Raw genomic sequence first — 17329 nt, forward strand, 5'->3', positions numbered from 1 at the left:
AGGGGAAGCAGAGGGTCCAGAAACCGTTCTGCGCATAGTCCCAGTGGAGCTCTCCCATTGAAAGGTTGACAGACAACCTGGTCTTGTTGAGACCCATTGTCCACAGACAAAAAGGAGGGAAGACGCAGGAGTCGAAGTTGTCCCACCATCACCGGAATGCATCTTGCCAGAGTCTCGGGGTCTGAGACTGGGGGGAAGAATAGCGGAAGCTTGAGGTTCCAAGCTGTCGCGATCAGGTCCCCCAGACCAGCACTTGCTGGTTACCCAAGGTCAAAGACCCCCAGGTACACTCTCTCTACGAGGCTCTGCTCGGATAGTCTGAGAGAAACATTCCCCTGCCTGGAATGAGAGAGCCGATGGTGGTATTGAGAGAATCTCAATCATCCCGGTATCTCTACTGCAAGATGTGAAGGTGTGAAAATGCGTCCCCTGATGGTTAGAATGAAGTCGACGCGCAACGGGGCGATTCGGCAGGAGCTGTAGGATCTGAAGAGGGGCCAGACTAAGGCCCCTGAGCCTAACTGAATGATGGAGAGGTATCCTTCAGGTCTTGACCATAGGCCTGGACCGGAACATGCCCCCCCCCCCCCCTTTCCTTTGACGAGTCCGAGAACCGCATCAAGAATGTGGGGAAAGGACGAGAATAACCACTACCATCAAGAGGCTCCATAGGTCAACACCCATTGCAGGTCTAATAGTTCCGCTGGTCCCCTAGGGCCAGGGAGTCCGGTTAAACATTGCCTGAAGCCACCGGAACTTGGATCGCCCCACATGGAACTTATCCTGAGGCGACCGTTCGGACTATAGACGAGTCAATGAGGACAGGAGAACTAGGAAACGTTCCAAGGTAGGGCTAAAAGCTCTGCTTGACTGAGAACAGGTACTGCGACTCTCCTCAGTCTTGCCACAGTCAACCGAAAGGAAGGCTCGGAGGATGTGGTCGGAGGATGTGGTAACAGAATCTGGCGTCCCCAGGTGGTCACCCATCCAAGTACCGACGTTGCTTAACCTCGCTGGACGGACGAGAAGCGGGGTTTCCAACGTGGTAAGGCCGTTGACTCAATATCATGGCCAGATACTCCAGATGTTGAGGCAGAGGAAGAGAAGGCTCCAAGCAAAATACCATGAGCCCACACTCATGGTAAGCGTCCGGAAGCTTGTCCCGGCGCTGAAGAAGGTCGAACCCGAGCCTACCGGAGTTGACCAGCCCTCCAAACAGCAGAGGAGGCGGAAGCCTGCACCTGAGCGGCCAAGAGGAAGGCAGGGAGAGTTCTCTGGGGGAAACAAACCTGCTATGCCACGACGGGATAGCCACACTGCATCATAAGCAGGAATACTTGCAGTCTAGGCTGAATTCGACGAGCACCCTGGAAGATGGATGGAATGGAAACTGAAAGTACCCGTCCTTCCTATCCAGGGTTTAAGGAGTCCTGTCGCCTCGTTACCAGTCTGATCGATTCTGCTGGTCTACGCTGGCCGAAGTTTGTTCGACAAACTTGATCAGGGCTGAGAGGTCGACTACGGACATCCCCTCTCAGATCCTTCCTTACAAGAAAGGATCGACTGAGGGGGCCGGGGGTGAAGCCGTCGATGATCCTAAGGAAGACCTTCGCCTAAGGTATGGATCATTCTGCCCAACCGGGCAACTCTGCTGACGCTATGGCAAGAGGTTCAGAGACACTGAATTCGCTGACAGAGACGGCAGGCGCGATATCCTTGGCTAATCACAGAGATTGTGCGGGAATGGGCATCGGGAAGCTGTCATTCGGATGAGTAACCTTAAGCATCCTCCCAGCGAAAAACCTGCAATCCTAGAGTTAGTGAACTCCTTTTAGGACTATGCCCCCCCGGGGGAGTCTCCCGTGCCATCTGTTCCTGACAGGAGGAAACTGCAATTGGACACCTTGTCCCAGTTGTCGTAGCCGATAACTTAGGCCGACGTGGTTGAAAGAAAAGGGCGCTGGAGCCCTGCAGAGTCTGGAAGAAAGCGCCTTGGAGGAGTGAAACCGGAAGTCGATTTCCTCCGCACAGCAGCTGTCTAAGTCTCTGTCCTTGGGCACAAACAAACTCTTCTCAAGGATGGAAGGGTGTCTGAGGTCGTCGACCTCCACAGATGAGACACCCGAAGGAAGCCCTCAGTCAGCGCGTCCAGATGGTACAACATCGAGCTTGTCCGCAAGTTAGATACTTAAGGACGAAAGGCCAAGGTGCCTGAGCTCGAGAGGAGGAAAGTACCCTTGATCTTCCTGTAGCTTCCTTGAACCAAACCTCGGGCCGTAACCGAGGAGGGAAAGAACCTGGTAAGCTCCCAGAGGAAGAGGTAAGCAGTCACACCTCGTCCGATGGAGAAATCTCGAACGGAAAGCCCCCCGCCAAAAATCCTTCCAGGTAATGACGGGGAAGGGCTAACCCAGGTTCAGGAAAGAGGAGTGTTGCTCAGATCTCCCTTAAGTTTCTCCTATTCTTGCAAGTGCCATGCTCTGCGTTTACGGGGTGAGGCCGTGTTCTGGAAATACGCTCCAGAAGAACTCGCCAGGCTGGTCATGCTGCGAAAACCCCATTGGGAATCGTGGTCGCAATCGCCCTGGAGCTCGCGCGACGGAAATTCAAAGATTTTCGCGTGGGCGAACGTGGAAGCGCTCATGCGCGGTAACGCAAACGAAGGTGAGCGAAGGAGCGCAGAAGGAGGGCGAGCGTGGTAGGAAGGGCGAGAGCTGGTGGTTGGCGAGCGATAACCCATAGACGAGCAATGGATACTGCAAGAAATAAGCCGACATTTGTGCGAAGAAACACTGTAGGTTCGCGCGACGGAACACCATCCGTCCGCGCGATGGAAAAACCGTTGGTTCGCGCGTGGGCGAACATTGGAGAGCATGAGCGTAGACGTGCAGGCACGTGGGAGTGTGGGCGCGCAGGCGAGCGGTCGTGAGGGTGGGCAGGTGGATGAGAGCGAGTCCGAGGCGGCGAACGCAAGCGTTAGCGCGATGGAGAGGAAACGCACTGCCGCGTGGGCGAGGAAGACTGCTGGCGATATGGATCAACAAGCGATTGGTGGTGAGCTGGTGAGCGCTAATGCGCAGGTTGGCGATGGCGCGTTGTGTTATGCCGACGCGATGGTCGAGCAGTTTGCAAAGGTGAGCGATCGCGAGCAGCCTGTGCAGGAGGGCGATCGCGCGATGGTGATCAGCATGCGCCGGGTCGCGCGATGGTAATCAGTATGCGCAGGGTCGCGCGATGGCGATCAGCATGCCAGGGTCGCGCGATGGCGATCAGCATGCGCAGGTCGCGCGATGGCGATCAGCATGCGCAGGTCGGCGGTCGCGCGATGGCGAACAGCATACGCAGTTGAGGGTCGCGCGATGGTGATCAGCATGCGCAGGGTCGAGCGATGGCGATCAGCATCCGCAGGTGTGCGGTCGCGCGATGGCGATCAGCATCCGCAGGTGTGCGGTCGCGCGATGGCGATCAGCATCCGCAGTTGAGGGTCGCGCGATGGCGATCAGCATCCGCAGTTGAGGGTCGCGCGATGGCGATCAGCATGCGCAGGTCGGCGGTCGCGCGATGGCGATCAGCATCCGCAGTTGAGGGTCGCGCGATGGCGATCAGCATCCGCAGTTGAGGGTCGCGCGATGGCGTTCAGCATCCGCAGTTGAGGGTCGCGCGATGGCGATCAGCATCCGCAGTTGAGGGTCGCGCGATGGCGATCAGCATCCGCAGTTGAGGGTCGCGCGATGGCGATCAGCATCCGCAGTTTGAGGGTCGCGCGATGGCGATTAGCATCCGCAGTTTGAGGGTCGCGCGATGGCGATCAGCATCCGCAGTTTGAGGGTCGCGCGATGGCGATCAGCATCCGCAGTTTGAGGGTCGCGCGATGGCGATCAGCATGCGCAGGTGAGCTAGTAGCTGGCGAACCATGTTCCTTCGGAAGTGTTGGAGAACGTTGGCGTGCCGGCTGTAACACACGTGGGCGATCCGGAGATCGCCGAGAGACAGGTGATTGCTGGCGAGCTGATGATCGCTGGCGCGCTGATCGGACAAGAAGCGGTGTTTTCAACGTGGTATGGCCGTTGACAGTCCTTGACCCCGACCTGAACCTAAGTTCTAGATCGCGAGGGCGAACGTGGGCGCACAGGGCGCGTAACAGGAACCGCAGGGATGATCATCTTGAAAGCGCTGACGAACAGGAGAGCGCTAATGAGCAGAAGAGCGCCTGTGTGCTAACACTGAGCAGGAGCAGGAGAGAACACAGCAGAAGGGCGCGCAGGGAAACCCTGACACGCAAGGGAAGAACCCCCGTGGGGGCAACCCTTTGCCCCGAAGAGATCGTTGTCCGCCGGAAGACTGATGTCCGTCGGAAGACCGCTGTCCGTCGGGAAGACTGTTGTCCGTCGGGAAGACCGTTGCCCGTCGGAAGACGAGATCAGACTGCTGTCCATCCGCACCAAGGCGGAAGATCGAGAAAAAGGAGTTGTAGGCTGCAAACGGAGATCCAAAAAGGTGCCTCAAGCACCCTTATAGGGAGATGAGAGGCCCTTACGACGAGGCGGACGGTGGGCCTCACGGCGAGGGAGGCCAACAGCAACAGCAACAGAAGAAACCTCCGAAGAGGAGTCTCTATGAGTGTACTCTCTCGCGAACGAAAGAGAAACACTTCGTGGAAGAGACTGGTCAGCCAGTGACCTAAAAGGAGCAATCCTCCGAAGAGGAGCTCCTGCAGTTGCCCAGCCCCTTGAGCGAAACTGCAGGTGCGACCGCTCAGCACCAAGAGCATAGTCGCACAAAAAAAAGGCAAGAGAAGAACCCCCCAAAAGGGGAAAAACCAAGCCTGGACAGGAAAAAACTTCCCTCGGAAGGAAAGTTACCCGCCCAAGGAGGCAAGCCTCCTGAGAGTTCTAAAATGAACTGGAGAGCTGTCCGTCATCACGGGAGTACTTCCAGTAGAATGAGACACGCCCCTGACGAAAATACAAGGGGGGAGGCAGCAACAGCCGAATCCCCAGGACTCAACCAGACAGCTCACACCGTTGCTATATTACAGAAACGAACTAGATCGGTAACTGTAAAAAAATAAAACAAATATTAGTACACATTCATTCCCCCGGGAAGGCTCCGAAGAGGAATCCCGAGGGAAAGGAACAAGAATTACACAACAGGCACGTGCCCTCACAACCACTTACACTCGCGGAAGGAGAGCTGTAACCAAAACAGAATTATAACAATTAAAATTATGTAACTATGTAATTATGTAATTTAAAAATGAATGAACACTAAAGAAAGAACGAAAACCCCGAAAGAAATCGTTCTACAAGCTGAAAAACAAAAAACAACTACAATTAGATTCATAACTAATTGAGACAAACGTACGGCGTAGCAACCCCCCCACACGGAAAGGAAGCTACAAGGCCGTAGTAACACGTAGTAAAAGGGTGAACGACCTCAAGAGAGAGAAAGAGAAAGACATAAGTCAAACTCGATCGCCACCCATAAAATTACGCCGTGGTGGCCTAACTGCCGAGGCCTCCACGTAGATATCGTACACTACACACACAAAGCTGAAAAGGAAACTTACTTATTTCTATACTCAAATATATATACAAACATGAAAACATGTTTACATATATATAGAGTAAAAGAAAAGTAAGCGATTAAGTAAAGACAAAACAAACAATGGCTGCCAAGAGAGGACCAAGACAGAGACGTCTGTCACAGTCCGAGCCAAAAGTGAAAGTGAGTATTCACCTGTGTGTGAGGGGGAGGAGGGGTAGCTAGCTACCACTCCCCTACCCCCCCGCTAACTAGCGCGGGGGTAATACACCCTTGTTAAATTCTAATGGCTCGCCATTTCAGCTACGCTAAAAGTAATACCCTTTGTAAATAGCGTGGTTTGTATTTCGGTTACGGAACAAATTCTCTTTAAGACAAGACCTACATGAAGTCCTGCCCTTAAAAATAAGTACTCGACATGCAGGAGAGAAGACTTGTATCCACTCAGGAACAAAATTCACTTTACCACATGCTTACCTTCTATGCACTTCAAAACAAAACAAAAAAAACGAACACAAACCCAAGCGAAGTAAGAAAAGATCCAAAAGTTGGGAAGAACAACAGTGAGTAAGACTGTAATACAGCTCCACTAAAGACATATTTCTATTTAAAGAACTATAGTTTGTACTTACATAGAAACATTGAAAATTTTTGGACTTGCCTGCATATCCCTTTTAAAGGTTCATATATATTGTGATATCAAACTATAAAAAAAAATTGACAAAATAATAAAAACAATTACTTACCTTTACAGTTGTAGTTTTCCGTGTTTGTGCATTAACTTTCTCAATTAGGCCAATGAGATCGTGTTCAGAAAGTTTACCTCCAATCTGTCCTGTAGTGGCCATTTGTACAATGATGGATTCTACTTGCTTTCCCTTTTCTGGCTTGGCTACCATGATGGTGTTTACTGCAAATAAAATATAACTTGACAATGGTGTCTACTAACCTTGGACAATGGTAAAAATATATAAAGTAATTTGTATTTTTCCTAGCTATACAAACCCATGTCCATTAAATAGAAGTAAATCTGGAACAGCCCTTAAATCGTTAAAAAGGTAGGTAGAGTACAATAGTCAGTAGAAGAAAGGTGGAGGCAGTCACCTAAATCCCCACCTTTATCACTCAATTTTTTATCTTTGGCCTTAGGAGATAGGGTTTGTTGAGGAGGAGATAAAACTCGCATGCCACAGGTTCATAAGCTAGGAAAAATAAGAATTACTTTAAAAATCTTTGATTTGTTCCTATGCAGATAGAAACCTTTGGCTCTTTAAAAAGGAGACTCACTCTCAGTGAGAGGCAGTACCCTAGAACCTGACTGAAAGGTTCTCTTCTTCCCTGGATATGTCATCCTTCCTGGTCTATAAAGAAGCAAGTAAGGGGACCCCAATAACATGCACCACACATAAGGATGTAGAGGCTGTTAGGACCTCACCCAGTACTGATTTAACCCCTTCACCAAGACGCGGCGGATCCGCTACTCAAGCTATATATGACATTTGTCACCATCGGATATTCATCCTCACTTACTCCATAATAATGTACATTTCCATGTTTATTCATTTTACTACTGATTACAGAATATATTTTTCTATAGTTTGCTTTATTTTCTATTGTATTTCACTCTAAACTAAAATATTTTTTCCATGCATTGTGAAGAGATTATAGAATTTTTCAGAAATTTGTTTTATATAATTTTCTCTAAATAATGGTAAAACATTGTGATTCTGTGTAAAAAATCTATATGCATTGAAGTGACTGTTATTCCGTAATAATTCCATGATAAATAGCCATCGAAAGGTATATAAAACTGTCTCGGTGATAATGAACTTTATGTTATACAGAAATGTAATGAAAATATCCATTTGTTTCCTTTGACACATGAAGTGTTCTAAAATGTATAGTTATAAACTATGGTAAAGTACTGTGATTTTGTGTGTAAAAAGAACTATATTCATTGAAGTGACTTATTTTGTAATAATTCCATGATAAATAGTCATGAAATGGGATAAAACTACTCGTCCGTAATAATGTACTTTACGAGAGCAAGAGAGAGCGAAAAAAGGAATAAAATAAGATAAAGATGAATCCTGTCGAGTGTCAATAACTTGCATTACTGGTAAAACTTTTAGGTGACGTGGGTGGGAGTCAGAGGCAGAACCGATGATGTTTAAAGAGCTACGGAGTACTTTTTGCATGATTTTAACATGTAGGCCAACACAGAAATACACTAAAATAGCTCTGACGCAATCAGAAATGAAAGCTAGAATCCTGAAGACTTCGTTGGTTGGCTGAAGAAGGGAGGGGCTAATATCAGAAAGAGATTTTTTTTTTATTTCCTATACGATCATGTGCTATACTGTACAGTACTCTTTTGTAGGATATACGAGTTATACGAGTAATTTTAACCTCCACATGGTTTATACATGCAAATGAAGTATCCGGATGTTATCGCCTGCATCACCGGACATGTTTAGGACGTATAACAACATTATCGTAGCGAATGACCCCTATATACCCTTGCGGCACAATGGTGAGAAGCTCAGACTCTAGGCAATTGGTGCCCTCCACCGTTACGAGGCTCCAAAGAGCTGGCGAGTCTAATGCCTGCTTATGAGGTACTCGAGGGACAGACCATTCCAGAGAGGAAGCCCTTTTGTGTTGGCAAAAAGGACAACCTATGTGCACTCCAACTGGGCCCCAAGCTTCTGCATCTCCAAGAGCCCTTCCTTAGAGGGGCATTGGTTGATTGGTTTGAAGTTTTCTGGCATCCTGACATCGAAGGTTATTGATGCCGATATCATTTATTATAAATAAAGAATAAAAGAACATTCAATTAAAACCATAATAGCAAAAATGACATTATAAAAGTTAAATGGCTTTCAGTAGACCTGCTTCTTAAAAAAATTATATTTTCATTTTAAAATAAATTTTTGAATATACTTACCCGGTCCGACTAATTCAAAACTCGCGGGCGATCACCGTGTTAGGTTGCTGGGTGTACATTAGCGCCACCACTCAGCAGGATACTAATACTATTCCCAAAATCTCCAGTTCTTCTCAGCCCGTAGGGTCTCTAGAGGGGCGGAAGGGAGGGTATTAAATTATATATATCCACCGGGTAAGTATATTCAAAAATTTATTTTAATATGAAAATATCATTTTTAAATATTTAACTTAGCCGGTGGATATATATATATATATAGCTGATTCACACCCTTGGTGGAGGGTAAGAGACCAGCATTAAACATTGAAGGAATATAGCTCAGGAGTTTTGAAATAAAACAAACTTAAGGATAGTACCTGATAAGGAAGCTGACTTTTATGATACCGTACTTTGTCTCATTAGTCCGCTATCCTTATGAAGCCCAGCGATCCACTCAGGAGGCTGAAAGAGGTATGTCGCTATGCTGATAGTTCTGCATGAACGACGAGAGCCTGCTTTGCACCTCTTTTAACATAACAAAAATAGGATCTGAACGTTGTGAAAACGGTGATGACTCCACAACGTTCTCCTCATCGCTCAGGGGGACAGAGCGCCTGGAAGGTGAAAACCAGTCTGAAGGCTGCGTGGGTGCCTGGATTGAGGTTAAGCCTGGTCCTGACGGCATAGGATCCTTGGAAGCGTCCGACGTCCTATAAGGACGTTTAATCGGACTGTCAAACGACTCTGGTGTATCCCAATGGCTACATCCAGGCCGCGAACTAGCAGGACGTTGGTAGGCCTTATCAAAGGTCCTCTCAAGAGGTCTGGAAGCAAGCTTCCAGCCTCTTTTAGGCAAAGCGTCATCTGAAGATGACAAGAAACGCTTAACATCACCTTTCCATTGGTGAGGGTGAGCGTCCTGGGAAACACCCACAGGTACGTTGGAGGGGACGTCTGCTCGTGTTTTAAAGCCTCTCGTCTCCTTTCGCCGTTCGACATTCCTTCTCCCAGGGGTTGGGGAGCTTGAAAGAGGTCTAGGACTAGGAGGACGACAGACGCGAGCAGGCGCACCCTCCACTGCACTTTTTGCACTTTCACCCTTCAACTGCCTTACGTCGGACATCAGCTGGGTTCTGTCCGCCGCAAGAGATTCCACTTTTAGCACCCAGCGCTTGAATCGCAACTAACATATCTTTAAGAGACGGCTCATTAGCAGTTGCAGTAGCGGGATCAGGATCTACCACTGCAGGGGAAGGAATAGGGTTAATGACATGGGAAGAGGGAAAGTCTTTAGAGGAACGAGAAGAACTTCGTCTCAATCTATCCCTTTTGAGTTTACGTCTATACCTGTCAAACTAGATCCATTCATGCTCTGATAGTAGAACACATTCATCACAGCTATCCCCAAAATCACACTCTTTACCTCTGCAAGCAACACAGAGAGAATGGGGGTCAAGTGAAGCTTTTGACATTCGGGTCTTACACCCACTACTCACACATAACCTAAAAGTTATAGGGGGGGGGGGGGCATTTTGAAAAATTAAAGAGAAATCAGACAAGCAAGGGTCAAAAATTTTCTAAATCCGGTTCGAATTAAAGAACATCCAAGAGCGAGATAAAAAACAAGCGGCAGTCAACAACCAAAGTTTTGTACTTCACAAAAATAAGATCAATATTGATGATAGCAGAATTCACGTGTCGCCGCTAGCGACGGCAGAGAATATATGAGGGTTCCTAGAAGGGTTCCCAGGTACCTCGCTAGGGCGCAGGGGTGGTACACCTGGCTATCCAATTGGCGATTGGCGCGAGTTTTGAATTTTCTGCTGTGACGTCAGAGACGTAAGCTATATATATAACTACCGGGTGAGTCTTATGTTTAAAATCTGCTTATACGAGTGAACATACTTATGGTAAGTTAATTCCATTTGTTCCTATATATACAAACTTTCTCGCTTCTATAGTCAGAGTTGACAGTTTCCCTGCAGGGAGCAGGAAGCCCTAAACTCGTTCCAAGCTTAGTGGATATGACAAATAACGGTAACGTCATATATTTATGCGGTCTGGGTGGCCATATAGAAGCTGACTCAAGGTTAAGGCACTTATACAAACCCACAGATATAGTACTTTCAAGTAATTCTCTGGTAAACTTCCATCACGACGACATGGCTGAGCCCAAAAAACGGATTTTGAAGCAAAGCGAAAAATCTATTTTTCTAAGAAAAGGAGTATACAGTACATATGTAACAATCCCCGCCCGAAACTACTCTGTAGCCATCAATGCTTAATTGCAACAAGGAATGAGTTGCCCTGCGTGGTGCTGTAGTAGTACGGGAAGGGGATCCACTGGGTAACCTTGATGACAGCTCCCCTTCATTTTCGCCACTCTTCCCCCCCACAGCGAAAACTCTATTCGGGGTGAAGATTGCCATGTGTTGTATCAAGAAATACGTCCCGAATATTATGGGATATCCTTAAGAATTTTCTTAAGGATACTCGCGCCAGGAGTTAGAATTCTGGAGACCTATGGTCAATTCTCTGGGAGTATCACTGTAGCTAAATATCCCTTAGAGAACTGCCTGAAGGAACCTTCCATCAGGACGACATGGCTATCTCACCCAAAAATAGATTTTTCGCTTTGCTTCAAAATCCGTTTAGCAGCCCTCCAATAATACCAGACACATCTGAAAAAGAAAAAGTGAGTTCTATATGTAGGTTTTTACTGAAGAGAAACATAACTCCTCTCTACTGAGCAAAAAACATAAATGAACCAATATACTAGTTTAGTGAGTGAGCAGGATGGTTGGGCTACTCTGCTAACTAGCGGCGGGTTGTTTACCTCGCGTATAAAGTTCATAGCTAGTTTCCCAGCTATATAGGAACAATATACTTATAGTAAAGAGCAAAAAGTTTGTATCTGTGTAAGAATAAGTGACTGTTCAGTGTACCACCAGAAAGGGGCGGGACCTCCTCTCAGCTGGCCAATAACTACCAGCTATTGCCAACATCTTGTCATAAATTTTAACTCTAATTCCAGCTGTGTATAAGTCAATTCTCATATTAGAGGACTCGGGTTTATATAGTTAGGAAAAATGGAAAATTTGGAGATATTTTGCATTTTTCCTAACAATTCAAACCAGTAGCTATTCACAGGAGATATTACTTTTCGACAAAGCTCAAAGATGAGCCTTTCCGGCCACCCACCTAACAAGGGAAAGCGGCATTGTCAGCGAGAAAAAGCAAGACCGAAGTTAAGCTCTGTGAAGGCTGTAAGCAGTTTCCTCCAAAATTGACATCCAAACGGACGAGTATCCAAAAGATGACGAATCCCCTACGGCAGAGTCACTCGGAAGGCCACACGTCTAGAGGTTGTCCAAAGGGGGGAAGATCATAAGAGAGGGTTCTCCGCCCTTGAGAACCTGCCGCACTAAGCTGTCACATAAACAACATTCATTGCAAAGAAAGGCTTAAAATATACTGTATATAAAAACATTACAAGTACAGTATGTTTTCATATATAAAAAGAAAAACATAAGATTAGGAAAAATAAGTCAAATGGATGGCAAGTTGGAGCAGAGAGAGAGACTCTACCCAAGCCAAAAGCAAAGTGGGTTCTCAATCAAGGTGTTATGAGTGAACGAGGTAGTTTCTACCCCCAAACCTCCGCTAACTAGCGGGTGGGCGGTTAACCTTCGCTAAAAATCTAATGGCTTATCTTTCAGTTTTCCCGAAAGTAATATCCCCTATAAATAGTGTTGGTTTGTATTAGTGACAGGACAAATACAAATTTACTTATGAATTTGTGATTTTACAGAACGAAAGATTTGTATGGTACGTGTAAAAACACATAAGTTTGCTTGTCACAATCCTCCATCTCTACAAGACAACTATTGTTATTCAACAGTAATTTCCATGCTAAGCAGAAACTGGCTTGCATATGGTCCTGTTGATTATTATGGCATGTCAACTCCATATTTGCAAATTATTGCAATTTCTAAAGTTAATAAAGGATCCTTGAGCTCAAAAAGACATCTCAGCTATTATGATTACTGCTGTTATTATCATGGTTATTATTAATTACTGTTGTTGCTGTAAGCCCTATCATTATCATTTTCATTCAACACAATATTTTTTATTCAAATGTTATACGTCTAAAAGATTACTCATTTGCAAATCAAGCTCGTCAGCAATAATAAGACTTGTGGAAAAAATTTAACGTGCTTGAGAAACAATTTCCCTGCCAATAGTAAAATGCACTACCAGTGCTAAAGTCCTTTTTGATTTTGGACCTAGCATCACTGGTTCACTGTTAATGGATTAGTGGAGTATGCACGCTAAATATGAAGTCTCATATCCTACACAGCAGTTCAAAAGTCAACCAAAAGGTTAAATACCTATAACTATGGCCTTGTACCCGTCCCATAAAATGCTTAATTCCAATCCCACTTAGTTGATGTATGTAAAGTTTCTAGGAATATTTTGAAAAGATATTAAAATTTTAACACAAAGAAAGTCTTTTCATAGTGGACAGAGAGAAACAAATTGATGGACAAATCCAAATACTATAGACAATACAATTAGTATCAGAATTTAATTAAGTAAAAACTATACTACAATATCTAGTTACTGTACTTACATCTTGCTCTCGCTGGCTGATCCAAAACTTGGTTCAAAAGTCCATTAATAGCCTGCTTCTGTTGCTGCATTCTCTCCATCTGTTGTTCCCGTTGCCCCTGGAATTTATTTATTTAATAGTAAACATTCATCTTCACAAACATTAACATAGTCACTGCCATTACACAACCCCATATTTAAATACAATACTGTACCTGAAAACTGAAATTATAACAAAAGATGATCTATTCAACAATAAAAATGCTTGAACACTACACCTTTATCAATTCTATTACCTTTCTTGTTAATATGACAAATTAGGAAATAATTTGTATTTTTCCTAACTTTATAAACCTCTGCCACCTGAGTCGCAGGTCTCCCCAAGTGATGGTTCTGTGGGTAGGAAGCCACCTCTGGCAGGGACGTCGACTACGTTCGCCAGGTCTCCTTCTTCATCCTCTGGACTTCTTTGGGGATTACCCTTCTTAGTCTGGAATTGCCTCAGGCCAATCTTGAAGGTCTTCTGGCCTTGTGTTGGTGCTGGAGAAGCCTTAGGCCCAGCAGGTGCCGACGAGATAGGTCAGAATGTAACAGGCCTGTGGAAGGAAGTCTTGCTCGCCTTCCTCCATTTTTGTCACCACCTCGATGTCCTCAGGTCGGAATAAGGACAAGGATCTGATAAAGGAGTTCTGGAGATGTATGATCTCCCTCCTCATCATCTACCTCTGAAACTTGGAGACGACAGCATCACATCTCTTCAGGACCCAGTATTGATTGATAAAATTGTGAACACAATTTCATTGTCCAAGTTCATTGTTTATTTTTCGGAAACTGATTAAGAGTTACTGCACATGCATCTTTTGCATTTGCTTTTGCCAGCTGTTCTGTTATTTTATAACATAATCATTACCTAGATTTCTTAGACAATTAAGAGCTTCCAAATATTTATGCACAAGTTCCTGAATATTCTTCTACAACAGCCACTTTCTTCTAATCCTCCTCTGCAGTTCCAGCATGACTAATGTCGCAAGATGATGTTTCCACATGGGAAGGACTTGTACTGTATAATCCATTATACACTTTACTGTAATTTATTCTATTTCGGTATACTGTCATTGATTATGTTGAAAATGCTCTCCATTTGATATACAGTATAGCTATTGTTGCTCATCTAAAAGTAAAAAATATCCCCGAAACAAAAACCCACATAACTGACGTGCACAGTTCATCCATGTACCGCTTGCCAGAACAGAGGAGCAGTGAGATTAAGTTGATTTGCAAGTGAGGTGAGACAAGAGAGAGCTAAAATCATTTGATTAACGTGATATAAATTATGGGTAATAATGATAATTTAATAATGACCCATGGGGATAGCATTCGCAGCATATCCATAGCCTATACCGCTTACTTAATAGAGGTGCACTGAGATAAAGTTTATTTGTGAGAAAAGCAAGCCACGGCAGAGCTAAACCCATTTGTGGGGCATTATATGAAATATAGTTAATTATGACTATTTAATTTTCAGCCTCTTACATGAAGCAAATATATTTTCCCACTAGTTATATTGTGTTTATTTTGCATTTATCACCATCATTATTGCTGTAAATCACTATTTTTTTGTGTTTCATAACCAAAGCCCAGGTAATTGTTTTTATATGAAAACTCCTGAAAGGGTGGTTTGCCCCAACATTCATGGTCAGAAATGAATAAGAAACAAGATAACAAGTAGGAAAAATGGAGCCTTTGTATAACGACAAACAGAAACAAGTACATAGAATACCATCTAACCTAACCTTCCACACCTAACCTAACCTACAAGCCATGTCATTACCTTCTTATCTAACAGGGGGGCTGACAATCCCCTGTGACCCCCCTTAAAAGTAAAGTAAATGTGTCTGGTTTCAGTTCCTGTTTCATCAGAACAGATGCTCACCAGAAGGTCAGCTGGGCAAGCCCAAATCCCTACTGTGGTGCCCTACCACAGTAGTGGCTCCCTCAGCAAACAGCCTAAACTCACGGTCCCGGGGTGGGATCAATCTGCTGTCATGCGAATGGTAGGTGAATGCGTTGTCACAACCAGGAGGCTTCGACTGCCATTTTCTGAGTAATAGGGTTGAAAATAGGGGTTACAGGGCATGACTGTCATCATACATACACCCCAGAAAAATGTGGGGTAGTTTGTAGCGCTACGGCCAAGCGTCCTAATTTGCTTATTATCGCTCCGACTGTTATCTGGTATAGAATAAAAACGTTTGGAAATGGTCTACGGATCTTAAATATGTTGTGTAAGGGTGGGTCGGGGGGGGGGCGCAGCCCCCCTGGGTAAGGATACGGTTTTTAGCATAGGTTAGGTGGGTTTTTAAGTTAGCTTCTCCCGCCAAAATCATTTTTAGAATGACGGCCACAGTTCAGAATATTCCCGTTTACTACGGGACCTGGCCATCACCCTAAAAACGCTCCAAAATGTGTTTTACGTATTTGGTTGGAACCTAAATTAAAATATATTTACCAATTAAAATATATTTACCAATTAAAATATATTTACCAATTAAAATATATTTACCAAATAAATATCACCATCATTAAAACTGGTATCATATATTTGCCAATTAATTATTACTATTATCTTTGGATTAAAGTACATAACTACCCTCATGGCATACCCATATATCACTACGCATTGTACAGTTGAAATTATAGCCCTTAAGCTTTGGCTAATCTTCCCTAACCAACTCAACTAAGTTTTGAGATCTACATGTGTGGGTGATGGCGAGTCCTGGTTCAAAGCAAAAATGGGGTGACTTGGTACGAGCAATGAATCATCCCGTAGCAATATAAATTAACAGCACCAAACAATGTTTAATTACTTCCATTAGTCGTTAAATAGTCAAGAAATTGTCCTAGGATCTGTCCTGCATGCAAAATAAATGCATTTTCAATTAAATTGAACAATATACCAGTTTAGCCCTATACATATACCAGACAGCGCACACTAAATCTTATATTTACCTCCATTCCTTGTAACTCCTGCATCCTTTTATTGCGGATAGCAGCTAATTCTTGATCATCACTCATCTTGAATTATTGTTACAGGTAATCGTAACTAAAAGAATAATCAGCTGCAACTGGCCACACCACAACAGTACTTGGATACCAAACCCGAATAATATTAAGACACACTGCGAGCCAGTCCCTTCCAGGTCGCTTATATTATTTTGTGATTGCTCATTGCTCAACGCGACCAGAAAATTTCAGGAATCATTACGATAGAAGAACCTAAATTTCAGCTAATAAAATTGTGCTAAGCTATAATAGTATGCCTTGAAATTTTCCATTATAACAAAGTAAAGCATCATAATAATCTTTAAAGAAATATTATTATTCATCTAGCTAAGATGTTTAAAGAAGATTAGTAACTATGGGTATTAGGAGATATTAAAGGAATCAAAGTCAAGTAAAATACTACTGATCTAGGAGTTAAATTATATATATAAAGAGGACTATATACAGAACACAGAAAATTGAAAATGCTCCAAAATCTACAAATATTAAATTCTATTCAATTGCTGGGAAAGGTCTTAAGAAAGTATTAACAGGACGAACATTCACATGTTGCGATATGTGTGTGGAGGAAATGTTACAAAATTAACAGAAATAGACATTCTAACACTACAAACTCTTGAAACTGAAATGAATAGGGAAACATATTTTAAGCCATACATAAAGGAGGGTTTGAGTAGGCATCCATGAAAATGAGTGTGATAAAGATGTAGACAAACTTTACCGTAAATGGTAAAGTACCTATTGGAAAAATAACCCTGGTAGAAAACACCAGCTAAGTATATGCAATAGTTAAGCTCGAATAAAATGTAAATTGAATTAGTAAGAAACGTGCGAAATTACACCATGGAACACTAATAAAGTGAAAGATCACTTATTAAAGAGGTTGGAAATTGAAATGAGAAATTAGAGAAAAACGTGTGTAGTAATACTTTTACATCAATGTTTTAACAGAAATATAATAACCACGTGAGGCAGGGTGGGTTTTGTATAAAAGGCCAATTAAAAACAAAAATACTAAAACTAAACACATCACATGATGTGCCGTTTCATAGCATAGTATCCACATGAAACCTGCGCCTGAACCAAAAGGCCATACCCAGAAAAGAAAGAAGACAATGGAAAAACTGCTACTTTCATATAGAAAATGAAAAAAAAATGTTTAAATATAGAAGCATTGACTATAAA

At 44.0% G+C, this 17329-nt stretch overlaps 1 protein-coding gene across 1 annotated transcript in view; it reads right to left on the bottom strand.

Annotated features, from left to right (window-relative positions):
• The window catches only part of PDCD-5 (programmed cell death 5), a 30759-nt gene extending 14470 nt beyond the window's left edge, over positions 1-16289 (bottom strand). Inside the window, exons 1-3 of the mRNA XM_068372809.1 lie at positions 16091-16289; positions 13104-13200; positions 6291-6454 (exon numbers count right to left, since the gene is read on the bottom strand). Coding sequence (XP_068228910.1) covers positions 6291-6454; positions 13104-13200; positions 16091-16156 — 327 coding nt within the window. The 5' untranslated portion in view covers positions 16157-16289. The remainder of the gene's footprint in view (positions 1-6290; positions 6455-13103; positions 13201-16090) is intronic.
• Positions 16290-17329: the final 1040 nt, after the last annotated feature.

Source organism: Palaemon carinicauda, chromosome 4 (genome assembly GCF_036898095.1).
Source record: "Palaemon carinicauda isolate YSFRI2023 chromosome 4, ASM3689809v2, whole genome shotgun sequence".
NCBI classification, from domain to species: domain Eukaryota; kingdom Metazoa; phylum Arthropoda; class Malacostraca; order Decapoda; family Palaemonidae; genus Palaemon; species Palaemon carinicauda.